General features: G+C 33.3%; 1 protein-coding gene across 1 annotated transcript in view; it reads right to left on the bottom strand.

Moving 5' to 3' along the window:
• Positions 1–27,467, bottom strand: part of LOC142342916 (chloride channel protein C-like) — a 200,357-nt gene that overhangs the window by 14,973 nt on the left and 157,917 nt on the right. Inside the window, exons 15-17 of the mRNA XM_075394591.1 lie at positions 14,747–14,918; positions 10,582–10,762; positions 10,329–10,495 (exon numbers count right to left, since the gene is read on the bottom strand). Of these exons, the coding sequence (XP_075250706.1) occupies positions 10,329–10,495; positions 10,582–10,762; positions 14,747–14,918 (520 nt within the window). The remainder of the gene's footprint in view (positions 1–10,328; positions 10,496–10,581; positions 10,763–14,746; positions 14,919–27,467) is intronic.

Genomic DNA, 27,467 nt, shown 5'->3' on the forward strand with positions numbered 1-27,467 from the left:
ATTGCACAAAAATTTGAACTGTCATTATTTGAAGTTCTGATTTGAAATCGTCCTTGTCCTGTAATTAACATAAAATATAAAATTGTAGAATTAATTCGCAAAAAAATATGCAGCGCACTATAAAATCGAAGTTTAAATTTCACTAAGAGGACCAAACCTACTATTTCCAATCTTGCCGCTTCTCCATTAGAACCCGGAATGTTTCAAATGTAACTGAAACAGCTAATCGGAATAAAATGTTAACATATGAAAAATTCTTCCCTCACAACTGAATTAATCATTTGATTAATTAGATTCAGTCATAAGACTACAAAAAGAACTTTAAATGCTTGCACAACTCAAGAATTCATTAAAAGTGTAGGAGAAAAGTTTGTCGGAGCCAAAAACACAGCTTTAAAAAACTAAAAAACACAATATCTTTTTGGTGGACTTCAATTGGACGCAGACCGAACTACCTATCAACCGAATTTTAACATGAAAACAAACTAGCCTCTATTTGGTATGAAAAGATTGCAAAACACATTTTAAAATGACAGACCTAAAATACAGTCCAAATACTTTTTCGTTGCAAAAATCAACGATGGGACCAAAAACTGGCGTTGCTATCGCTTCAAAGCTGCTGAAAAACCCAATCGTTCTAAAACATTGCGCAACAAATTTTTGGCAGACAAAAACAAAAAATAAATCGAAAAGTAAATTGTATTTTCAAAAATAAATATGGGTTTTAATTAGCGAACAACCGCAAAAATATTATTTTCAGAAAACGTTCTGAGAAAACGGAGGAACAAAGGGCTGATATCTGAGTAAACGAAGATTGTGTCAGCACTGTTTATGTCTGCAAAACCGGTCAAGCCGGACAAGTTTGACCAAAAAGGCATATTTGTTGCCACATTTTATAGAAGAAATGCTGAATTTTTAAAAATTTAGCTGGAAATCTAATAGCAAAAACAGTTGGTTCAATCGACCCTCTAACTCCGTTTTAGCTCTAAACGTAAAACCAATTAGACTATCGGGAACAACTTTATCTTATTTTTAGCAAAAAATGATCAAAATTTAAGGAAAATTAAGAAAAATGTGAACAAAAACACAGAAATTAGGCTAACGTTCACAAAATTTCAAGCCTTCGTAACCCCTCGAAAAAAAAACAAAATTAAAAAAAAATGTTTTTTTTGAAACTCTACGCTTGACCAGCTTTCTAATGATACCACTCACTAGATATAGTTCCTATCCCCACTAAGTAGTTCCTGAGTACATAGTTCCCCCCCCCCCCTAATATAGTTCCTCCCCCACTATAGTTCCTCCCCCACTAAAGTGGGTCGGAACAAAAAATGAAAGACGATTGCAATTTAGCAGTAGTTCTGCCATTTTCTTCAGCATATCAAAAAAATTTAGTGTAATTCCACTAAAGCACATTTTGTCAAGTGAAACAAGTCAAGTTCATCGACGAAAAATCGTGGACCTAGCAAATTGATAACAATAATGTCTATAATGTCACAAACATTCTTTAAAAGTCTGAAACCAAATCTTTTAAAAACCTTCTGACATTACAATTCTTGTTTTTTTTGTAATTAATCTCAAAATCAAAATCATTTCTATCAGATAACATTCATTTGTTCACGTCACTGAAGGTGTTCTAAGTTCATTTGTGACGCGTTTCATGCTTCAACCGCATTTCAAGTGTCGATTAAAGTGAGGTGGGAAATACGTTTCAGCTCCCGTTTTAGACAACAGTTTCCGTTTCTTAGAAAGCCAGGAACCTGCCATCAGTTATTACGTCACACAATTCCATTACGTGTCTGAAAGCCGTCTCAATTGAAATCCATTATAAAGAATACGTTAAAATTTTAATGGTATTTTAAAAATTATCTCCGTCAAATTGACATCCGACCATCCAAACCGCCTTAATATTAAAAGGAGGAAAATAAATTTATATTTCTACGAGCGCAAAATAAACTCAATTACCGTCATATGGAAGAGAGAATACACAAAGACTAATTTGAAGTTATAAGCGACCCATGTTCGATTAAAGTAGAAATTGTGGTCAAGTAAAATCCGTGGTCGCCAAAATTCATCAGAATCAAACTCGCAATCTGTAAACATTCCTAATTTGGTCAATTATGTCCGATCACTATATAGATTTATATTACAGCATGAATGCGCTTCAAATAAGTTTAATCAAAAGGATTTGATCATTGAAGTTATTTGTAATGTTTTGTAAATAAGAAACCTGCATGTCTGTGTACCTTACTTTGTAGTTCAACATGACAAAGAGATGAAGAGGATTGTGCTAGGATATTAGAACATGCTTAAATTAGATACGCTGACCTGCTCTTCCATATTTCATAACATGTACACTTTCTATTCTAAATCTGGACTACTGTGTATGTGCTACAAAAGCGTAAAATACAAAATTTCCTCACACCTAATGTTTGGGGGCTATTCAGGTGCAACTACTGTGAAAATGGACCAGTACTGGATGCGAACCAGCAGCTCTTACTTGCAGGCATAGTGTGCTACCCCCTTACACCAACTGGTCTTAAGCTCTCGAACTTGGGCATCTCTTATAACCCGTTCTCACGTTCTTTCTCATGTTCTTTCCTCAAAGTTTCACTTCTCTAGTCAAGTGTACGTTGAACAAGTAGAGCTTCTTGTCAAGCTATTTCAAGCCTATCTTGTGCACAATTTACATTAGGTTGTTCTCTCTCAGCCTTCTAACAGCTAATGGCAAACAGTCAGCCAAAAATATAGCAGAATTAACAAAAAAGATTCTTAGAAAATCAGTTGAGAATAACCTGCCTGTTTACTGTAAGAACTTTAAAAAACGCCTGTCTTCCATGTCAAAAAGACTCAATTTTTTGGGACTAAAGACTAAAAAATAAATTCCACGTTTATTATATGCATGTTCGGTATAAATAACAAAATCAGTTTATGGTATGACCTAAAAACAGTATTTGGGCGAATTGAACCTCAAACAGGTCTTTGAATGATGTGCCTATGAAACAATATAACCAAATCTTACCGATGACAGATTACCCTTCCATTGAATATCAAAATGATTAGTCATTCTGCAGCCAATTTGAAGTGCAATTTTAAGAATCGAAAACTATGCCAAAATTAGTTTCATGAGTTTTCAATTTTATCCGTCGCTTTAAAGAGATTCGATTATGTTTCTTGATCAATTTTGATCAGCAAGAAAAAACTCTGAAATGCTATGAAAAAGTGAAACATTACAAAGAATGGGAGCAAAAACCAAAATAGTGTTATTAGCTATTCGTATGTATCTTCATATTTCTTTTTTAAAGTCCTTTAATCAGAGCAGTGCTGTAAAAAATGTATGAAAAAAGAATGCAATTGGTAGATTCATCCGAAACTATTTAGCGAGAAAAATGAAAATTACTTCAGGTGAAAATAATTTAGTAACATAAGCGACTTCCGTCGGAAGAAGAGCTCTCGAACAATTAGTGGGTGCTCGAATCTATTGCAGCATGGGGGAGGCACGGATGGAGAGCAATTAAGTTCAGTAGGGGGCTTCAAATGACGTCATTAGAGGGCATTACATGTCACTACACATAATAAAACTTAAAGTAAAAAAACTAATAAAAGTTAAAGCCAAAAAGTAACCCAATTCCGGCGCAATTTTCATTTGACTATTAGTAGTGAACTGCCGCCACTTGAGTTCAGCTGCAGACACCTGTGAGAGATACTTTCCGTACAGAAAAAGTCAGGGGGGGCTTAAAATTTACTTGAAAAGTCAAAGCGGTCAAGCGAAACATTCTCATGAAAACGAGTATCGCGTCTAAAATAATTGCTTCAAATTTGGTCCGAGAGCAATTAAAAATAAATTTTGATTTTGAAGCTAGCAACAATAAGTTAAAGTGAAGATCGACAACTGTAATGCAAGAAACATCAGTGATTAATGTTGGAAGAAATGTTCTCGAAAGACTGTGTCCTTGAAGACTGGGATGCATTGAATTTTTAAGGGACCTTAGATGATCTTACTACAACTTAATGATTTCTACAAAAATTATATTGGGCGAAGATAAATTTAAATTCGGCTTTTTTAGTGGTCTGTCAAGTTGTTACTGATTTCAGTATAGCAAAATTGCGAGAGACTTATATCTTCAGTAAAATTCAAGAAATCACGGTAAAAAATCAGTGGAAGGGTTAAAAAACAATTTTAAGTAAAAAAGACACGAGTGCGATAATAGCTACTGTGATAATAGCAATTGATAATGGACACCAATAGAGCATACCACAGTTTTTATACAATTTCAAAAATTCATTCAGAGATTTAATTAATTTTTATACAGATCTCTATGACAAATAATTTTTTTATTATCTCACCTAATGCATGCAATGACAAAATCATGAATGAGCAAAACGGTTTTTTGAAACGAGTCAATCTGTACGTTCGCACTTTTTTCTTCTTTTGAAAATTACAGAACCACATCAAAATAAAAAGAGAAGGCGAAAATTCCCTCGAGGTTATTTGATGCTATTTACGTTCCATTTTTATCTATTATTAGAACATTTACAACCCTCGCGTGCTAAGCATATTATAAAACGCCCCGAAATGGATTTTAAAATGCAAGAAAAGGCATGGCACGCAACAAACTAGGAATAAGAGGAGAGAAAGAGAGGGAGAGTAAAATGAGGGGGGTTGGAATTAAGTGAAAGGCCTCAAGACGTGTCAAATTTAGGCTGGGTAAGGACGTCTAAAAAGGGTACTTTTCCTTGTCACTTTGGGCATTTGAAACTGGGATTAGTTTGGATTGTGGTCGATTCAAGTCTGGGATGTGTCCAGAATGGGGATTAACTTGCCCTCTGTTTTGATTGGAGGTGCTGTACGTGGACTTACAGGTGAAATCAGTGGTTGATTGATTGGATATTATAGAAAACAGATTTGCACTTTTAGGCAAGATATTTTTTAAAACCAATATTTTCGATCCTGATTAATCAATTTGGTTATTAAGATGATTATTGCTAATTAAAGGGACAAATATGGTTGAAATTTTTTGAAGTTTAAAAACTTTTATTAGCGATGATTATGCTAATAAAAGCGATGATTATGCGTGCACCCTAAAGTCTGTCTATAGAGTTCATTACAAGCTGATAGATATTTTTGTGAAACATTTGTGAAACTTAGTCAATCTGGCATAAATGCAAGCCGTGTGTTGGATGGAACTATATTAATATTCCAGCATACCGGTGAACAAGTTTCATAACACCTTAAGAAACCAGTAATCTTTGAGGTTTAACTTGAAGAGTCTTTGCGGGTGTCCAACCTTTTGTCCATTGTTCAAGGGACCGAACAAACGAAACGATGATCCTTTTAATAGGATTTGTTAAAAAAAACTGGTCAAGTTACCACGCGTAAAAAATAATTTATTTTGATAACTCATTGGTTTTTTCTGGGCTTCAGTTCAGCTCGTTAGTGTCCTGCTTCAACCCTCTCCGTTTCTACTTTTATAATTCGATATTTATACATATTAACCTCTTACGATAAAATTCCATAATTCAAAGGCCAAAGAATTCATTAAAAAGTAAATAAATGTAATCCATAAAGTTCTGCGGTGCCTTTTGGGGATTCAGTGCGAGGTACCAGCAACATTGTTTTGAATTTTCACAAAAGACAGCGTTAATAATCACATATTTAATTACAGATCTGGAAAATCTCACTATCTCAATGCTAGAAATCGACTTCAAAAATAGAAATTATAGTAGTTGAAGAGAAAGTTTAACTTACCAAGAATCCCACAGCAAAGTTGATTTAACTAACAAACTGATAGAAATGAATTTTTGATAAAGCGATGTTTAGTTCAGTTTCGGCTGATTAGATTATGACAAATAAAGCTGTTTGATAGTACCTATATCTGATGCTAATGACTCCCTCCATATGATTAATGTAAATGAATGGTCAAGATACCCCGAGGTTCGGGAAGTGCAAACGATTTCAGGAAATTTTGTAAAAGCAAATTATATTTTATAACCTTTGCGAACCCCACTATAAATCGTGGTGCTATGATTAGTTTTGTATCTTGACCTTTTGGCAATGATAATGAGTATATTTACAGCTGATTTTTGGGCCTTTTTTCATCCCTAAGTTCAGATCACCTTCTTGATCTATGATCAGATCTCTCCTGTAAACCTTTTAATTCTATATTAAAAAATCATTTTGCTCTCGTTTTTGAGAAATTGATTCTTTCACTTATTTAAAAGTTCTTTTCATTCGGCCTGCAAAAGTCCATAATAAGTGAAAAATAAATTCCTTGAAACATTGAAAAGCTCTTCAATCTGATTCAAATGAAGTCAAAAAGCGGCACACTTAAAGTTGAATTCCAAAGTCATTAAAACGTATAAACATATCTTGCAAAAAAGTCAGACCACCAAGCAGAGGTTCAAATCTAAGATTGTAAAAAAGATTTACTCAAAATGCTCATTGAAAAATATACCTTTTACAAAAGATCAAGCTCTCTCAGTCTGTCTAAATTGTCAATCAATGCAACTGGCCGCAAAATCCAGTGAGACCTTAAAAACAATATCAACGACCAATTGTTATTGTTCTGTTAAGAACTAAACAGAAACTTGTTCAAAGTTCTGAATGCTTAAAAATATGAGCTCTCACACAACATCATAATGGCAGCCCACTGTTTAGTTCAACATGTAAAACCATTTCTGATAAAGTGATAAATCAAAACCAAAATTCTCGATGCTGATTTTATCAATATATAAATACATCTCAAATCTCCGTTTCCTTCAACTGATATTTCCAATTCTTACCAGTTTACACGAAGAGTATTGGAAGAAATTAACCAGGGTGAAAGTTTAAGCTAAGGGTTCTACTATTTTGAACGCCTCATTCCTGTTCATGGATGGCGCATAGGACTAAACCAAAAACGATCCTGGTCAAAACGCCAGATTTGGTTGTTGCAAATGCAAATACACGAAGATCGGGGAACGAAGAATAATTGAGAACAATATCTCAAAATAATTTTAATTCGCAACAAATTGCACATTATTTATTCGTTTCTATAATGAAACGCTATCATTTATTAAATTCAAAAGATGAACAGATAATTTCGTCATCTTTTATCCTGAAAAAAAGGAACAAGGCTTCAACTGAAGAAGAAATTAAGACAGTCCATTTCGAATAGTTATCTTGCAAGTTAAAGGTAAATTTAACTTCATTTTAACAACGGTTTACCTTAGAAATACGGTTAGCAATACAGTTTGAATGACACGTATTTAGAACTTTTCTAATGTTTCTTTTAAAACTTGATATGATATAACGAAATCCCACAGTGAACTGAGCAAGGTAATTAATACGGAAATAATGTCTCGGAAGTTTTCTCACTTTTTCAAGGAAAATTTACCACTCTTTTGAACCTTTTTTTAACGATATGACCATTTTATTGCAAATCGTACAAGATAACCATTTTTCTGGCAAATCTTTGAAGATTACAACTTTTCTGCCAGGATTTTTCAAGATACCCAATTTTGCAAGATTCTAGCAGATAACAATCCGGCCTCGCCTGGGGTGTCCACAAAATGTTAACATAGCTGCCAATAATATGTTTGTCCTGTGAGCCATTTTATCTTTGTTTCTCTATTTTGAATTTTTTTATCCCTTTTCAAAGAAGGTTTGAATAGGTCAAATAAAATTACGTGTTTGCGAAAAAGAAATCCGTCATTGAGAAGCTGCAAAATATATTGAATAATAATTCTGGGATGAGGCGTAAAAAATGCAATCGGTCGATATGAAGAAAAAGTAACGCAAAGAATTTTGGTTACTAACCACAAATTTGAAAATTCATCACAAAAGAAGAGCTATTTAGCAGGATTTTCATCAGTTCTTGAAAAATGATAACTCTTTTTTATGATATAAGATCTTATAAGATACTTGCCGGATAAAATTTCTGCATTTAAATCTTTTTCTCTTGCAAGACCTTTATTGTACAAACTTGTGGAAAGTGCAATGGGTGGCTGACTTAGTAAAATAGATATAAAGAAATTTTCCTGGTCAAAATACCAACAAGTGGTCCTACAAAAAAAAGTGTCAAGGAAAATTGTTGTAAGAGCATGTAAACTGTGTCAAAAACTATAACTGAGGTCGTTCATTATGTTGAATTACATTGATTTTCAGCGCTAGTTCCATTCATCTTAAGGAACGCTCCCAGGGCATGATATGTTCAAGATCATTTAAGATGTGAAGATTATTTTGCAATTCAAAATTTTTAAAATCAATTCTGTGCGGTACCGCCGGTTGCAACGAAAGTTAGTTTGCGAAAGCTACTGTTTTTTTGAAGAAAAAACTTATCATACTTTTATCTAAGACCTTACAAATAACTTTACTGAGCTACCCTTGACAGCGGGTCTTAAGAAGTCTGATTCTGGAAATCAATGCATTATCTAATCAGTGCTGATCTGAAATTCGTCATTTGTCAGATCTTCCCCGATAAAAGTTCAAGAATCGCTGGGGGTTCTAATTTATGAGTTTATGAGCGCAAATTATATATCCAGAAGTAGTTGAGAATGATTGAGAATAGGAGCACAGTTCTACGAAGTAGTACATCTATTTCCGGAAAATTATAAATAGAAAACTGTTCGATAACTGACATCTCAACATGTTTTTGACATTGACATATGGTCTAAAGTTGCAATAATAATAGCCTTGAATGTCTCGTTGTGGTGCTGAAGACTGTTTTATTTACTCAATTGATAAATATTTGACACATAAATTGAACAATTAATACTGGTAGAGCATCATTAATTGGTGCTGACATTGCAATGACATTGATCGCCTTTCCCCGATAACAAGTGTGCTCATTTTGATAGACAGATGTGAACAAATCACTGGTTGCTTCACTAATGAAAATCACTAATGAAAATCACTAAAATCACTAATGAGAATCACTAATGCTTCACTAATGAAAATCAAATGCAATATCTATTATGAAATCAAACAATTACTGCTATATGAAATTTTCAGTGTTTACTGTTCCATACAGTCCATATTTTTTGTTAAGTTTTGGAACCCATAACAAACCCCTATGAATCGATCGTTAAAGTGAGAAGTTGAATTTTTGTATTTTTCAAAAAAGTAATGACGTTTCACGTTTCCAAAAACTTTCTCGCTTTTTCACGATTAAGAATATGCTACTAAGTACTACTGAGATTACACTTTGGAAAATGAAACGAAAGTGATATATGAAGGACGTCACATTCAAAATGCATTCGAAAAGCAATTTGTTGAAAGGGTATAAACAGCCAAAAAAAACTCAAAAAGTTTCAAAGCAAGGTAATAAAAATTGCAATTTTTAACAAAAACTAAAAGTAAAGCGTTTTCAAAAAACATAATTGAAGTTTAATCTAACTCTGTCTGAGCTTAACTCTAACTTAGATTATGTTGCAAATCATTTTTTTCAGATGTGATTTATTGAATGTAGAAAGTAAATTAAAAAATTATTTTTATAAGCATATACTGCACATTTTTTTTGTTCTGACCCACTTTAATGGGGGAGGAACTGTACACTCAAATGGGTTTTTCCTTTTTTTGTTCAGTCAATTTTGTCCGATCGACAAATTCATTGTAGAGGGTTGTGAGTGGTATCCTTAGAAAACCCGTCCGGCGTAGAATATTATTAAAAAGATTTTCTTCCTTTCGTTTTTTCTGATTTTTTGAGTCTGAATTCCGAGTTATTGAGGTTTAAAACTTTGTGAAAAGTTGACTGATTTTCGTTGTCGTTTTTCACAATCTCCCTCTTTTTACGCATTTTTTTTCTTATTTGTACTTTTTGTATGGTTCTCTTTAAATGGCTCTCTTTTGAAAAATACACGAACTTATTTATATATTTCAGTTGAGAGCTTATTTTTATGAGTTTGAAATTATTTGTTTTCGAAAAAAATATTTGTATTTTTTAACTTTGCCTTTTTGTTCCATGTTTTCTACTAGTTACCTCGTCTCATTATTCAGAGGTCAAATATAACATTATTGGTGTTGAAAGAAAGCAAATTTGACTATATCTTATATTTTTACTTTTATTTAATTTTAGCTGAACTGCTTTCAAGAACTGGATACATTTTATTACTCTAAGATTAAATCTATGTAAATTAATGGCTTTTGCGTCAGAAGTATTAGCAAACGTCAATTTTAAAAAATGTTTTACCTAAATTAGTCTTCAGAGGACTTGGAAAACCTTTTTGTATCACGACAAGTTTACGATATATATAAGGAGCATTTTGCGTTACGTTAGTCGGTTATTTTTGGTTTTTCGTTTCCTTATTTGAGTGGACGGAAAATGAATAATTTCAGTAATCTAGATACTCACATGCCCTTGTTGTTGTAAACAGTGGGCTCTGCATTTAGGAATGGGATGCATCTTAGCTCTAGGAGTGCGTGGTAGAGAGGGTGAGTAAAGTAGTCCCCCACCCACTTGGCCACCATGATAGACACCATTATGGGCAGCAGAAACATCACGTCATTCGTTATCTCCAGCTGAAAATTGAAACATTTTGGGTGTATCTGGTCTCAGACCAGAGGATTACACATGACGAAATTGTCAATTCTTAGTCAATTCTTACCATGATAACAGTCAGACTCATTGTGAGCCTGGCGACGCCCCCAAAGAACGAGGCTGCTCCGATTAGGGCGAATGCGCCGGGATCTATCCACATCCAGTATCTGTTGCCCAGGATGTTGTCTATTCCTATGATATCGACTAGACCACGCCCCACAATACGACCAAACAGGCCTCCTATCACTCTGAAACCAAACTGTGTTATAACTCCTCAATACATCACCATCAGCACTCACAATAAGGTATAGGGGTTCAGAAGACTCGAATCAACTATCGCCGAGAAAATGGTCTATTTGTTAGCCGTTACTCAACAGCCCTAGTTATTCTGTTGGGTTTATGTGCATAAGCTGGTTGTTATAATTGCACTAAATAATCCAGGGCCAAACGAGCCCAATAAAATTTTGACCCATTCTAAACTGCAGATATCAAAAGGCAGCATTTTGAAGAAATTTTTGATTTGTCGTTAAAAATAAACTAAAAATTAAATTATCGATTTTGAAAGACAATAGAGTATTGTTGACTATTTCAATTTATTTTTTCGACGAACATTTTGGGTAAATGTTTCAAAATTCAGCCTTTTTCATCAAAAATTGCACGAAATAAGTTTCTTTGGTCCACTCTGATTAACTATGCCGGAAGTACACACCCAAAACCCCTAACATGATCTTTATAAACTGCAAGACGGCTACTTCCACGTCCAATGAGAGTGCTCTGTAATTAAAGATTGGCCGCCTTGATTATCTCGATGATTATCAAAAACGCAGCATTTATTTTTAACTTTATACTAACAAAGTTATCTATATCTATAAATTTCGAAACAATTAAGTGTTCTTAGTGAACAAACTGAAATACCAGGGCAAGTTTAGGTTCACTCTTGGACTCTTACAATCCAAGAATAATTCGGATTGTAACCAGTCGGTCTTTTTTTCAAAAAAAAAGTCGATGTTTTTTATGTTAGTTATAAAACAGAACATTTCAAATCAAAGCTCACTGGTGATAGGTCCAATTGGCTTCCTAAGCAGTTCCATATTAATTTATCTAGTTTTTTTGCTCGAAAGTTTGTGGTCATTTTAACTTTTATATTATTTTTTTTTAAAAAAAACGACAGGTTTTCTCTTGATTTGGCCTTATTCTTCTCTTAATTTGGTCAAATTGTAGCCTAGTGTCGGCAAAGAAAGAACGCTCCTTCTCTCTATTGAAACCAGAATTAATCCTAATTGCGGTTTTACGCGTTAAGTTAAGATTTCCTGGCCCTGATACTACCAAATTTCACAATTTTTTTTTCGACTTTTAGGCACTGGCCCAACTTTCACACTTTTTTCTTGTTTTCTTTTTCACACTGTGACATTACTGACAGTTCACATAACATATTGCTGCATTCCAAATATTGCGGCACGATTGATCAATTTAAAATCTTTAAAGGTAAAGATTATGCTTTCAACGGCTTCGACACCACTTTTTCGAAGAATTTATTTGAGTTTTTTTTTATTTTGTCTTTAACAGCCGTTTCCACTTTGTCTTTTTGTCGTACGAAATTTTCTGGAGAATGACAGGTCTCACTGGCTTTTTATGGAGGATTAGATGAGCCTATATTCTTTCGAGTAGATAGCTGATGGCTTTCATGACCTTAAAAACAATTGCTTAAAAAAACACTTTCCAATTTCGCTTTTTTGTTCTTTTTTCCTGTGTTCGCTAACCTAGTTTCGTTAAATAAAGATCAGATATGACATTATGTTTGTCAAGAAAAGGTACGAGTGTACAAAATATAAAGTTTTTTTAAAAAGATTTCGTTATGACAGTACTGGCTTCGACACAAGGGTTTTCGCAAAAAAAAAGTAAATAAGTTATTGATTTTTTAATATATTTGATTTTGTTTTTGTGAAAGTTAGACAAAATCTGAATTATTACGGATCCCAAGGGCTTGCTTCGGACCAATAAATATAACTATTAAACTATTTCATTTTGTAGCTCATAACTTTCATGAATTTAAAAATAATTGTTTTCGAAAAACAGAAAAGTATTTCTTAATTTTACACTTTTTCACTATTTTGTCAACTTTTCACCTGATCTCATTAATGAGCGGTCACATAGGCGCAACCGAACATATTTTGAAGGGCAAAAAATGGCTTTACGGCTTCAACAGCGTTTTCTCACAATTTTGTTGTGAGAAAAATTGAATAAAGACAAGTCCTAATGCCCTCCCATATGGGCATCGTTAATAATAAAACATTTTGATAACTATTGGTTTTTCTTACTTAGAAATTAATTCTTTTTAAAAGTATAAGCAAATTTATTAATTTTGCTGTTTTTTGTCTAATTGTTACGGAGCCCTACTATGGACTGGTGCTATATCTTCTCCAGTAAATTACAAATTATTTTGCTCAGTTTCAGTTTTATTTGATGCTATCTTGACTTTGTTAATAAGTTTTTTTAGTTAAATCTTGGATGTAATTAATGTTTGTTGTTTTTGTTGTTTGATTTTGTTGTTCGTCTTTCCTCGCTTTCTTAATAATGGCAGATCTTATCAATCTAATGCGTCATTTTTTATCCACTGAAGTATTTGCTTTGGAGGCATTATTTTTGTTCTTACAAAATTTTTTTTGAAAAAAACTTGAATTACTGGGGTTTTCTATCTGTTCTCATATGGATGTGCGGGGTCGGAACTTTATGTGCGAATGCACATTACCAAGCTTCATTGTTGTATGTCACTTCAAAAAATTGTTTGGTTAAAGTACACAAAAGGACAAAATTTTATATAAAAAATCATTATTGAATTGCTTCGGCGAGCAGTGATAGCTGTGAGCAGCAATTTGATGCAATATAATATGAAGTAAACAATTGGGGAACTGATTTTCCAATTAATGTCTTGCTTCTATCTAGAAAAAAGTTTTTTTTCGTCGAGGGGCTGGGTTTAAAATGAAGAAAAAGTACAAACAAAATTAGCAGCATTTAGTTTTTATCTCAAAAATCTGTCCGGTTATCGTTTTAAATTTTGGGATCTGGGAAAAAACCCATGTAATTTTAGAGTATAGGCCCCCAAGGAAATAAACCCCCGGGAAATAAACCTCCAATTTGAAGTTCATTGGGCCGCTAAGGCATGGCCATGGATCACAAGTCATGGCCAAATGCCCTAAATGCGGAGCTCGTTAAAAGTCAAGTGGGTGTTTATTTCAATTGGGGTTATTTCCGTTGGTTTTTTTTCCACGGGGGTATATTTCCTATCTAAAATGAAGCGGTTTCTTCCGTGGGTTTTTTTTCGAAACTAGAAATTTTGTCGCAAATCTGTTATCACATCGAAATTCAATAACATTTTTGTTGCGAGCTATTAAGGAAGACATTTATCAGAGATCAGGAGCAATAACGCAACAAGCAAAACAATTGAATGGCAAAAAATGGACACAATTTTTTCTGACAAAATTAAACACGTGAATCAATATGTAAGTGAATCAACACGTGAACAAACATCTGAAATATTATCTCATATTAATTGAGAAAGACGTTATGATAACTCAAAGCTTTTGCGTCAAAACAATTCTTTCAATTCTTCCAAAAACAAATCGTGCGTTTCTTGGAGCCAGAAAACATTTATAGTTATTTATAATCAAAAGCAAATATAATTGTTTTCTGGCCCCGAGAAATAAATGGTTCGTTTCGCTCTCTGTCTTTCCAATAAAATTACCTAATAATTCAAGTGTTGATTAGGATTGATATTGCCGCTTTTTGATAATTCTTTAACATGATTATCCATTCTGTTAAATAAAAAATTTGCTAATCAGATGTCCGAAAAAATCGCTGAACTTTTATCGCTAATTGTTAATAAAAAAAATAAAAACATTTCAACAACTCCAAAAGTCCTTTTCTATTGATAAACGGAACAAAAACAATGAGAACATTTTTTAGATGGTTCGTAGGCTTGCAAGAAAATAAATACTGATGTAAGCGAATGTTCGCTCGAAAGATTACGAATTTTCGTATTACTACGGTGACCATCAAAGTTCCTAAAAATGGTCAATTCCTATGTTTAAATACGACCAAAAGCTATCATATACCAGTCCAAAATACTTTAGGGCGTTGAGAGTTTTTCGTTAAAATGCAGCTCGATAACGATCATTTTGTTTTGCTGGACAAATTTTTAAATCGAGGTTGGCTCAATAGGGGTGGATACTAACAGCATTGGGACTACAGTTCCGCATGAGATGTGGCTTCCAGCAGCCCAGGCAGCCAGGAAGAAGTATATGCCTAGAACTGAGAGAAGGCTGAGGTAGCTGAAGTCCATGTGAGTGTCCCGGCTGAACAAATGCCCTATCGCGTGCTCACCCGTCCCGTACAACAGCACCCCAACTGAAAACACCACCCACGCTCATGATCAAACAAACAAACAAATTAACCATTTATACCAAGCATTGATTGTCAAATATAGTGTACCTGTTTCCACAGCGCTGCAAGTTATGATCAGCACTGGTTCAGAAAATCGCAACTATTAGTATCAATGATTCAGGGTATTGGTCAAGTGATTTCTTTCTTCATTTTATGAATGCATGATATGTTGAACAAAATTTTGGATTCCTTCAAAGTCATTTTTCGTAGAATTCAATATTAGTATATCAATTCATAAATCTGGAAGGGTACACACATATTAACTGAATCAGTAAAAAGTTGACTGAATCAGCACTGATTTTTGCTCAAACATTTGCATTCACCATGAAACAGTCCCGTTCAACACTTGGGACACAGTTCGAAAATCACTGTAACTTCAACCGCAAATGAACAAAACTTTCCAACCTCAACTTTTTCGGGGAAAAAATGGTTTTATGAAACATGGATCCATACTTTTTCTGCCCCCAGAATCTTTGGGATCACCAATAAAAAATTTATTGTTCTTATATCGCGATGTAAAAATTGCACGCGAAAAAGCTACATCAAGGGGGGTTGAATAACAGGGGGAGGGGCGCATACAAAATTTGTGAAGACTAAACTTGTTCATTTGCAGTTCTCTCCGATTTCATGACCACTAGTCTCTGGTTGTTACATACGCAGAAGTAAACAAATTGTTGACGTAGAAGGAAAAGCAAAATAAACAGAATTGATACAAAAACATATGTCTGTCTGATCTCAATTGGAAAATGCTGACTGAAATGTGTGTGTGTCATGCTGTGACAGTATTATTGACAATGCGTAAGCATAATCAAAGTATAAACAAGCATAAATACGAAACCTCTTCCTACAACTTTTAACTTTTTCTTATTTTCATTCGTGATTGGATAAAAAAAAACACTCAAAGAACGCTTTTGATGTGAGATATCAAACGCCAATGACATTTAAGAGAACTTTTTTTTGGTAAAGCGCCAAATTGAGAGTACAATATCGATTTTTGTAAAATGGGACTAAAATGAATTACTTTGGATAGTAGCGAAAAGGTTGGGTTGGGTATTAATTACTACATATATATATATATATATATATATATATATATATATATATACATATATATATATATATATATATATATATATATATATATATATATATATATATATATATGTATGTATGTATATATAAAACCATCTACGGGGTGAAGGAGAAACTGGGATAGAAGAAGCGAAATGCAACTTTAAGAGCCCTAAAATATACATCTCCCTTGTCCTGTCTATCTTACCACATTAGAACCAACTTCTCAAAAAGCATTCGTGACTCATCCGTTTCTTAATTAATCCTCATCATAGGAAAAAAGTCTCATCATAGTCATTTTGAAATGAACACTTTGTCTGGGAAAGAAATTGTAATTATAATTTATTTGACCTAACCAAAATAATTTAATATAATAGCTGTTTGTGTTTCGCAGTTCCACGTGGATTTGAGCGAATATTGCGTTGGAATAGATGAGACATGACATACGAGTTATAAAATTAGTTGAAAACCGACCTTTATAAAAAGTGGTTTTACATAGCAAAAGTAATATGAAGGTTGATATTGTGCTTTTGCGTTGCGCATATTCTTGAGAAATTCTTTGAGCGGGCAAAATGGCACTTAATCACACTGTATGACAAAACCGACAAAAATTGAAGAATCTTGAAGAAACTCCGTGTATATGAATTGATGTTGCTTTAGAGAACAAACAATTTACAATCTGATCTTTTATTTGGATGTCAAAACATCCTGATAAAACAGCTATTTGCTTCTAATTCAAGATAGACCGCAAAAATTATTCAATATAAATAATTTTGTTTCATGTCAACCAATTTCTTTAAGTATTTCTCCAGGTATGCGAAGCAAGCATCGATCCAACAAACCACATCAAATAATAACAATGAGCAACATCCCAAAAACAAAAGACATTTTTAAAAAACCTCCAAAAGTCAAAGGTAGGAGCTTGCATATTAACCAGAAATGATAAGCAGTGTATACAGGAAACAAATTTTGCCATTGCTGAACCGTCATTGACCCTCTGTTAGAGGTAAAAGTCCATGTCAAACAAAAAATGAAAATTCAAGACAAAAAGAATTCCTCTGCAAATCAAATGAAAAAATTGAGTGGCTAATAAATGATTGACTTTATGTTGTCTTCTTCTAGGACCCTTACAATTTGAGCTACAGGCAGTTCATGGGTCGAATATTAGATTAGAAAAACACTTTAGATTAAAATTTTTCACCATCTTTTGCTCTCGTGAAAACAAAAAGCCCAGTTATAAATTGGAAAGCATGGTTATTAGCGAAAACCTCAATCAGTACACTATTTTTGCAATAGCTGTCGCAACATTTTTTTAAAAAAAAATCTGAGGCCCTTTTGGATGAGAGGACTGAGCATGAAACTTATATCAAGCATTGGATCTTTGAGCCCCACAGTACATTATGCTCCCTCCAATTACAGAGCACTTGTTGTTACATCATAAAGTACTGTATAAAATTATGGCACGTGCGTCTGGGGGTGCAAATAATATGCACCCACTAAGCTGGTGGCCACAACGGAAAAAATCCCAAGATTTAGCAAGGTCTTTAAATTGCAAGTCTGCTAACAATGTCTAACCAACCAGCCAGTTCTCTTCTTAAAACGGAAGATTTCTTCTTCTGTTTAAGCAAGTTCATTTAACTTTGTGAAAGTCATAAAATGCGGCTAATGATCAATTAATTGACACAAACATTTGAGCAAAAATTGCGTAGAAACAGACAAATAGATGAGACATGATGATGCGAATTACCACTTTAAACCTTCATGAAAATTTTATACTTAAATCTATCGTCTAAAACACAAGTTATAAAAACAATATGAAACCCAATGTTGTCCAAGATGGCAAAAATTGTCCCTCGCAAAAGCAATAGGAAGGTTGAGATTGTGTTTTTGCGGTGCATTTTTTCTTGAGAGTTTTTTGCGCGGAAAACCTGGAACTTATTTGTATTCTATGGTAAAACAAGCAAACATTGAACAATCTTGAAGAAATGCCATGTTTACGAATTGAAGTTGCTTTAGAGCACAAATAATTTACAGTTTCATCTCTTATTTGAATATTAACATCATGTTGAAGAAATATCTATTTGATTCTAAATAAAAATAGACAGCATTTTTCCAGGTTTGTGAAGAAAGCATCGATCCAACAAACTGTATGAAATAATTCTAATAATGAAGAGCATCGTCCCAATACACATGAAAAATTTTTTAAAAAACCTCAAAAAGTCAAAATGATATAGAGTAGGGCTTGTATAAAAATAAATGATAAAAACTGTATACAGGAAACAAATTTTGTAATCTCAAATTTATTGACCAGCTTTTAGATTATAGTCCATGCATGTCAGAAAAAAATATCTGAAAGGTTGATGACATAAAAACCTGGGTTTTATCTTAACAGATCAACAAATAACAAGAACTCCTCTAAAAATCGGAAAAAAATTGAGTCGCTAACTAATGATGTTTGATTTTATGTTGGCTTATTCTAGGACCCATGAAATTTGAGCTAAAAACAGTTCACGAGATGGTACTAAGATTTGACAATATCTTTAAGTTAAAATTTTTCGTCATCTTTTGCTCTCGGGGAAAGAAAAAGCCTAGCTTTAAATTTAAATGCATCTTTTTCCTTCTGGTTGAACAAAAAATTCAGTAAACTTTGTGAAATTGAAAATATGCGGTTAATGAACAATTAACTGTTTGTGTTTTATACTAAAATCTATCGTCCAAAACAGAGTTAAAACCTAGTTAAAATCCGACCGTTGTCAAAGGTGGTTTCACCTTGCAAAAGTAATTTGAAGTTTGAGATTGTGTTTTTGCGTTGCATATATTCTTGAAAACATTTTGCGCAAAAAAAATGACAACCAGTTGCATTCTAAGATAAAATTGGCAACAAATGAACGGTTTGGAAAAAACGCCGCGTTGATCAATTGATGTTGATATAGAGCACAGTTAATTTACAGTCTGATGTTTTGTTCGGATATTAAAATTTCCTGATAATTTTTTTTCGTTCAATTTGGACCGCAAAATTTATTCAACATAAATCGATTTTGTTTTATTTCAAACAATTTCGTAAAGTATTTCTCAAGATTTGTGAAGCAAGCATTGATCAAAGCATTTCTGAACTAATAATAATGGGTATACTCTAGCACGCAAAAGATTTTTTAAAACCCTCCAAAGTCAAATTGATGTATGCAACTAGAATTATAATTTTTTTGAGATAAAATTGAACCTCAGAAGGACAACCAAAAACAATCGCAGTTTAGCACTGCGCGAGAAACTCAAACATTAGCTTTTTCAACAAAATAGTTGTTACAAAGTGTTCTTCCCAGAGGCATCGCATATAGAGAAGCATCAAGTTTTTAAAAAGAGAATAGGAAATTTTTGCTGTAAAGATTTGCCATTCTGACTTTCTGAAGTAATTTTTGAAACAAATTTCTTGAACACTTCTGAAAAAAGATAGGCTAGCGACTTGCATAATGCCAGAAGTTAATAATTAATGTATACAAGAAGCAAATTCTGCAATCTCTAAACGTTATTGACCAACTTAGAAATATAAGTCCATGTCAAACAAAAGAAGTGAAGGTTGATGACAAGAATAACTGGACGTCAGCTTAACAAATCAGTAAATATAACTAAAATTCCTCTGTGAAGTGTATAAAGAAAATGCGTCGCTAAGGCGATTGACTTTATAGACCTCATAGAAATGTCTTGTTCTAAAACCCCTAAAATTTTTGCTACCAGCAGTTCAATTGTGGGGTGCCAGATCTGAAAAAAATCTTTAACTCATATTTTTTTTAACCTTCCAGCGCTCTCGGGAAAAGAAAAAAACTGAGCTTTAAATTTAAAAGAATCGTTTTAGCGAAAATCTCAATCAATACATTATTTGTGCAATAGCTGTCGCGACATTTAAAGAAAATCTGAGAGGCACTTTTGATGAGAGGACGGAGCATGACTTTTATAGCAAGCATTACATAAGGTGTTTAAACTGCAAGTTTGCTAACAAGGTCTAACAGCCAGCCAGTTCTCTTCTTAAAACGCAAGATCTTTTCTATTTAAATAAACAAATTCATTAAAATTTGTCAAATTCATAATATGCAGTTAATGATCAATCAGTATTTTTCACTTTGTGTTAATCACTCGTGTTTATATACTAAAGGGAGTTCTGGCTGTTCAAAACTTCACTGCATCACTCAAAAATTACTTACATAGGCAAATTTAATCAAATCTTGTTCCGGTAACAAAAGTTGCATAATTTATCGATGAAAATGTCCGGAATTCAATGAATGCTATGAAAATTTGAAAGAGTGGCGAAATTCTGCTTTGGGATTACACTATCTTTCCATGTTTTTCCATCCACTCTTTTCTCGTCACTTTTAATCTAGGAAAATTGACGGAAAAGACACTGTGAGGTGTAAGTTATGCTAACTTTGTATCAAGAATCACAACAAGAGTTGATTAAAATAGTATTACCACACGGCTGTTATTGCCTTCTCAGAGCAAAGTTATTCAACAACTCGGCTTCGCTTCGGAGTTTGATAACTTCTCGAAGGCGTCAACAACCATGAAGTAAGTAATACTCATTACTTACATACAAGTATTGTGAATAATTTGTAGCAAGGACTTTGTGAAGTTCTAGACCTTGTTAGTTGAAGCGTTTTAGTGTCGCGTCAAGGAGTAGTGATTAAAATGCGCTGATATTCATTTGTTTAAACTCTCTTACCTTCTTTGATATACTTTCCTGAATCATTCAACATTTTAACCATCAAATTTTACCAGTCAGAAAAAAAATTATATGTTAACAGAACTCAATTGTGACAATTTTGAACATCTGCTTTCTTTAACTCATTATAAATTTTTGCAAATTTGGATAGCAAAATTGTTTATATTTTCGATCTAATGGTTTCAGTTTCAAAAGAGTTTAACTGTCATAAAATAATTTATCAATTTTTCTCTCATTGAATTGATAATTAAGCAGTTTATTATCTTGTACAATCTGATATTCTTGTGCATGCTTTATCGCAAAAATTTCACGCCCAGAAAAAGCCTCAGAAATACATTTTTGAAGAATGAGTCACGCGAAGTCAAAATCACTGCATATATAATATGTTCGGCGTTTTAAGAGAATATAGTACCTGTAAAATGATGTTTTAAGCACTTGATATTGCAATTTTGACTGAGAGGGAGAAGCTCTATACATGCCCGGTGCTTGAATTGTCCAAAAAGTGATGTACCTAAGTGATTAACAAACTAAATTTGAATAGCTTCCCTGCAAGCGCTTATAAACAATAAGGGAAAACTGGTAAGCTCATTGATTTATCAAGGAAAAAAAAACAAAGCCGCAAACAACAATTGCAGAAAAACTCAGAGAGTGAAAACTTAATAATTGTCCAATAATATCAGATGCTCAAGCTACCTTTTAATGTTAGTAAATGCAGTAAAAGCCAAATTCAAAAACAGCTAGATCAACGGCTCGAAAAATCCAGTAACTTTCTGTTGCAAATCTCTAAAATTATTAAGCAATAAAAACCAAATAACAACAAAAACCATTAATAATTAAAAGTTTAAGCATACTGTTAGTTTTTCTAGCTCGAGAACTGGTGATTACCAAAATTGTATCTACTAGGTACAGATTTTGCCCATCTGTATCTAGGCATGCGGGGAGCAAGAATTCTTGCAAGAATTTTGCGAGAAATGGGGTTTGGGGCATTAGGAAATGATTAACAGACTAGTATGTGACAGAAGTCCTATTACCCTATCAGCTTTCCTATAATTAATTGTAACTCCGTCACTGCCATTCCAGAACCCGAAATGAAAAAGGAGGAGGAAAAACAAACCATATGATACTGGAAATAGCTCAAGAAGTCAGTTTTTAACATGACCTGAATCATTGTCCCAACAGAATATAAGTAATTTTATGTTTAACATTGAGTCTGCCATCTTCATCCAGCCAGGTTAAAAAAATCAAAATCTGGCAATATTTCTGTCAGAAGAGTTGAGTTCATTTCTGGCTAAAATCTTGCAAGATAAATGCAACAACTATAAACTTGCATGACTCCTGCACGATTTTGAATTCTATATGTGATCACTATTGGTGGCGCTGCAGTTTAGCGGTTGACCTGCGCTTAGGTTATCACTACAGATTTATTGCTAATTGAACAAGGTGGAAAAGGTAAAAAAAAAATAAAACAGTGGGACGGCAAGCACAAGCGGAGACAAAAAACGTTGTATTGGATAACTTCAATATTTTTCTTAAAAAAACAGACGTAGAACAGTTACTCTCTTTGATTAAATAAATAATGCTCAAAAACAGTAAATTTTTCGTTTCATTTTTCAATCTTCATGTTTAAACAATATTGAGCTTGATTGCATGATTTTTTAATTATTTCATTATTTCATATAAAAGCCTTAAACCTAGTTTAAAAGCTAAAACAATTATCAAATAATTTAAAAAGTTAACCTGAGGTTTTCATTTTTACTCATTTTTATTTCTTTTAATTTTAAGTACTTGAGAATCTACGATAATTAAGGGGATAGTTAGCGAGGATTTAATGGGCAGTTTTTTTCGGGCTGATTAACATGATATTTACATGCATGATCATTATGTCAGGCAAATGTCATTCTCAATAATGACTTTTCTCCGTTATGTTCTTAGTTAAATGATCATATCTTTATAGGGTAAAAAAGTTATGTTAGATGCTCAATTCCACTATAGCGGACATATCCTTCAAAGAACATTAATCGGCTAATTAGAAATAGAATAAACACGAATAATTGACTCTCTCATAACAATTTTCACAAATTACCGATTATCTGTTCACTCTGATTTCCCACAAAGCAGGAAGTCATTAGGATAAAATATTTCCTGTTCAAAGACATCTTTGAAACCCTTCTACAGTTGAGATGTGAACCGAATTTGAAAGATACTCTTTGGTGATGACAAAATGGGTCACCCTTTCTTTCGTGATTGTTCAAATACAGTCTTAGATCTAACAGGCCCCGTTTCCCCGAGTCGCGTGAACAAAATATACATTTTCAATTGCATATTGTGAACAAATTAGGGCGTGTTTTAGCATAGACGTAAGGCAATGAATAGCTTTGCAAACATTACTAAACCGGACATAATTGTTCAACAAAAAAATTAACACGGAACTTGCTTTGCTATCATAAAAACATCAAGAATTTTACAATATTTTGACAGACTGCTAACATGTCAGCAGTTTGCTATTTGAACTGATTTGAAGCAAATATGCTTTTGACCTTTTGATTTTGAAGTACTCAAGCTCAACATAGAACTTTGACCATAATTATGGTATAAAATAACAGCATTATAGAGCCAAAACGGCCTCTATATCAGTAATAATTGCTGAACACAAGCACAGAGTAACTAAAATAATCCTGTGCTAGAAATATTGGCCGACGAGGGGTTCAGCCGACAAGGCAAAAGTGATAAATTTAGCCGACGATTATTCTGATTGATCTAAGGTTGGATATATCACTTGTTCTTCCAGCCATTACAATTGTTGTCGGGTCTGGTGGTCGTCTTAAATTCTTGTTTTTTTTGTTGTCGGCTAAGCCCACTGTCGACCAATTCGGCGATCGCTTATAATCTTTTCAAAGTAAAGCAGAGAAAGATATTTGTAGCTGCATAAAAGGATTTGTCCCGAAGCCATGACGGAATGAAACTTCTTACAAGAGCGAGCTAACAGGATTATCCCAGGATTGGGGGAAGCTTTTCAAAAGAGAACAAAAGAAGCATTAGTTTCAATTCCCGCTAATTGCACGATACACTGCCGCCGTGTACAACAAGCACGCCAGGGATTAAGTCAGGACCGGTCAGTTGCCTAAGTCTTACTTTTTGTTGTTCCTAAAAGGGAGTTGGCTATTTGGATATCTTTCTTTTGTGTGCCATTGATGTAGAGATAAATTAGGACATTCTCTGCTCATTGGTTCAAATGATACAATGTAGAATTTGATTTCAAAAAATCCATGATTTTATGACCTAACACTCAAATAAGCAAGCAAATTTCTTAAAGTCAGGGAAACAATAGTTGTTCTCATATTTGTTTTAAAACAACTCTACATTTTTTTTTATTTTTGCTGTGTTTCAACAAATAATATAAAAATATTAATAATAATGAATTTCACTAAACTTGGTTCCACCAAGCTTAGTAAGGCCTTAATGGGGCTTGATTTTGATTTCTCTCAAACACTGTTCATCCATCTGTGTATGATTTATATTTAAAATTCTTCTCAGCTAAATCAAATAGATACTCTCTGACTTATCTTTTGAATTTGAGAGGAATTGAATATGGATCGTAATTGGGAAAATCACGCGCCAGTGACATCGAATTATTGTAGCTTGTAACTTGGTAGAAAAAATACACCGGCAACGCAGAATGGAGTATTTCGAATTTAAAAACCACTGACACAGAGTGTACTTGAGCCGTGTTCCCGATCAAAATTTCGAAAAAATGATATTCTATTCCATATCAGTTCTGAATAAATTTTCTCACTGAACTACAGGAAGTGAAATATTTGATCTATCATACAATTATATCATTAACAATCATATGATCATACGTCATATGACCTATCATCAAAATTTTTGGCGTTCTATATATAATTTGCATTTTCTACGTTTAAGAAAAAGAATTTTGAGGTGACTGAACTGACCAAAATCTTTTATTGAACGAAACAGGAAAGCAATGCATTGCATCATAAAAAACATTGGAAATACTAGAATAAATGCTGAAAAAGATTTCGAAGAAGAAACTTTTCTAAAAGAAGAACAAAAATTTTTTGAATCATCTCATTTTATATTTTATTTTAGGTTCTGTGGAAAAACTCTTCTTGATTTTGACAGACAAAGCGAGACGATTACTATGTGAAGTGCAATACCTTTGATTTCAAAGCGCCAAAAAATTAATATCTAATAAACTTACCAATATTTTTAAATCAACTAATTGCTTCACAAAATTTGATGAGGCAGTCTCAAGTAGGACCCTTGCGGGCATTTTCTCGAAACTACAAGCCTAATACGAACCCTTTAAATCCCTTTAAATAATTTGCCAGTGGATAAATTGTTGCAAAAAAATTCTGGTACCTAACTCAGATTCTTGAGAGTTTAAAATATCGATGCCAAAACTGTTAAGAAATGAATTTGGGAAAAATTTAAGGCGAGTTCATTATTAAGGGTAGATTTAAAAATCCAGCTATCTCACTCTTAACATTTTTTCCCGGAATTCATAGAGAATTTTCCTATAACATATCTGTACTGAAAAAAAATTTTATAACCAAAAGGTATCACCATCAAAATTTCAACTACCCAGTTAAATTTATTGATAAATTAAGCTTTTCTAAGAAACCAGACCAAACAAATTTCATATGCGATTAAGCTTCCACTTATGAAGATCTGGTTAAATATTTTCAGATCATACCCATGAATATAATTTAATTGTCTCCTTGAAAATTTCAATACGACTGAGATTTTCTCATAAAATTTTTTGCAAGTTTTTCCGACGAGTGCATACATGATCAGTACTGAAAAAATATATTAAAAAAAATATCAATTTTTTTCATGCAATGTATGTCATCAGATATAATTTTTGAGTTGTTTACAGAAAAGTATTTGAATTAATGTTCCAGAAGACCTACTACGTTCAACGTTTTCCCTGTCAACAAGAGCGGTCAAATCACTGCACTTAGAATGAAAGAAATGATGTCTATAACGCATTTGTTACTATACTTCTCCGAGTGATACGAAAAATCAATTATTGCGCAATTAAAAATTTTTGTTAAACTGTTTTACTCCAAAATTCACGAATCACGAAGATGAAAAAAGAACAGAATAACGTTCCCAAGTTACTAGCACACAAAATTCTCTGGTTATGTCTGGTCTTTCTAAGTCATATATGATTCACAATAATCACATAACTTTTTTATAAAATAAAAGAAACTTTAACTCGCGTTGTTCACGAGATACATAATGAAACATGCACTGAAAGCGAGACTCACCTTCGTTAATAGTGTTGTTAGTGTGTACTACGAACTCTGACTCCTCGTGGATGACAGTCTTGACTCTCCTACAAGGCCAGATCGCATCCTTCTCCCTATCCTTAACTACCTCCGGAATTCTTCTGTGGCACAAATTTGGTCTAAGCACACAAAACTTACATTCACTCTTTTCTCGCTATGCAACCGCAACATTTATACAGTTTATACAGTTAAGCCACGCACGTACAATAATAAAGATGCAGTAACCTCCGAAAACCGTAATTCGAAACTAAAGATAGTTTTATGTAATACATACAACAAGGAGGCTCGGTAATGTGCGTTTGCACATAAAATTCCGACCCCGCTCATCACATTTTTGGCATAAATGTCTTCCAAATGAGGAACCCCCAAAATAACAAGTATTTTTCAAAAAAAGTGTGTATGAACAAAAAGATCGCCTCCAACGCAAATAACTCAGTAGAGTAAAAAATGCCGCATTAGAATGATGAGATCAGCCATTATTTAGAAAGCAAGTCAAGACGAAAAACAAAATCAAACAACAATAACAACAAACATTAATTACATCCAAAATTATATGTCGAATTTCTTTAAAAAAAATTGTGAACAAGGTCAAAAGAGCGTCAGATAAAACTAAAACTAAATAACCTAACTTGTACTCCAACAGAAAGATATGGGGCCACTCCATAATAAGGCTCGGTAGACAAATAAGAACAAAAAACAGCAAAGTTAAAAAATTGACTTTTTAAAACAATTTATTTCAAAGTAAGGAAAACCATTAGACAGCAATTGGAAACATCCAACATTTTCCTGATAGCACAATTCTCCATAGGGGACATCAAGACCTATCATTATTCGCTTTTTTATGCGGTTACAAAAAGAACAACAAATAGAGAAAACAAATAAAAATTCAAATTATGCGAAAAAAGGCTGTCGAAATTGTAAAGCAATAACTTGCCCCTCAAAATATGTTCAATTCAGCCTTCTCCGGTTCCCAATAATGTGGTATGCGAACTTCCATTAATGAGAATAGGTAATACAAAAACAAAAAAAAGAACAAGTGTCAAAATTTAGAAATACTTTTGTAGTTTTCGAAAACAATTATTTTCAAAGTCATGAAAGCCATTAGCTACAAAAAGAAATTACTAAATAGATTTGTTTATCGTCAAAGGGAAGCGTTTGGACCTGCAATTGTTCAGACTATGTCTTACGTCTAAAAAAAGAACGTCAAACGTAGGCAAAAATCAAAAGTTCGTTTACTTTTTTGCGAAAAACGCGTCCGAAGCCAGTAAATTCATAAAGAATTCCTTAAAAACATTAGATTTTGTACAATTTCACCTTCCCTTGACAATAATAACGTCATATGTAACAATTGAGACAATTAGAAAACAATTGTTTTCGAAGTCATGAAAGCCGTCGGCTATCTACTCAAATCAGAGT

The sequence above is a fragment of the Convolutriloba macropyga genome, chromosome 7 (assembly GCF_964194025.1).
Source record: "Convolutriloba macropyga chromosome 7, txConMacr16.3, whole genome shotgun sequence".
Taxonomy (NCBI): Eukaryota; Metazoa; Xenacoelomorpha; order Acoela; family Convolutidae; genus Convolutriloba; species Convolutriloba macropyga.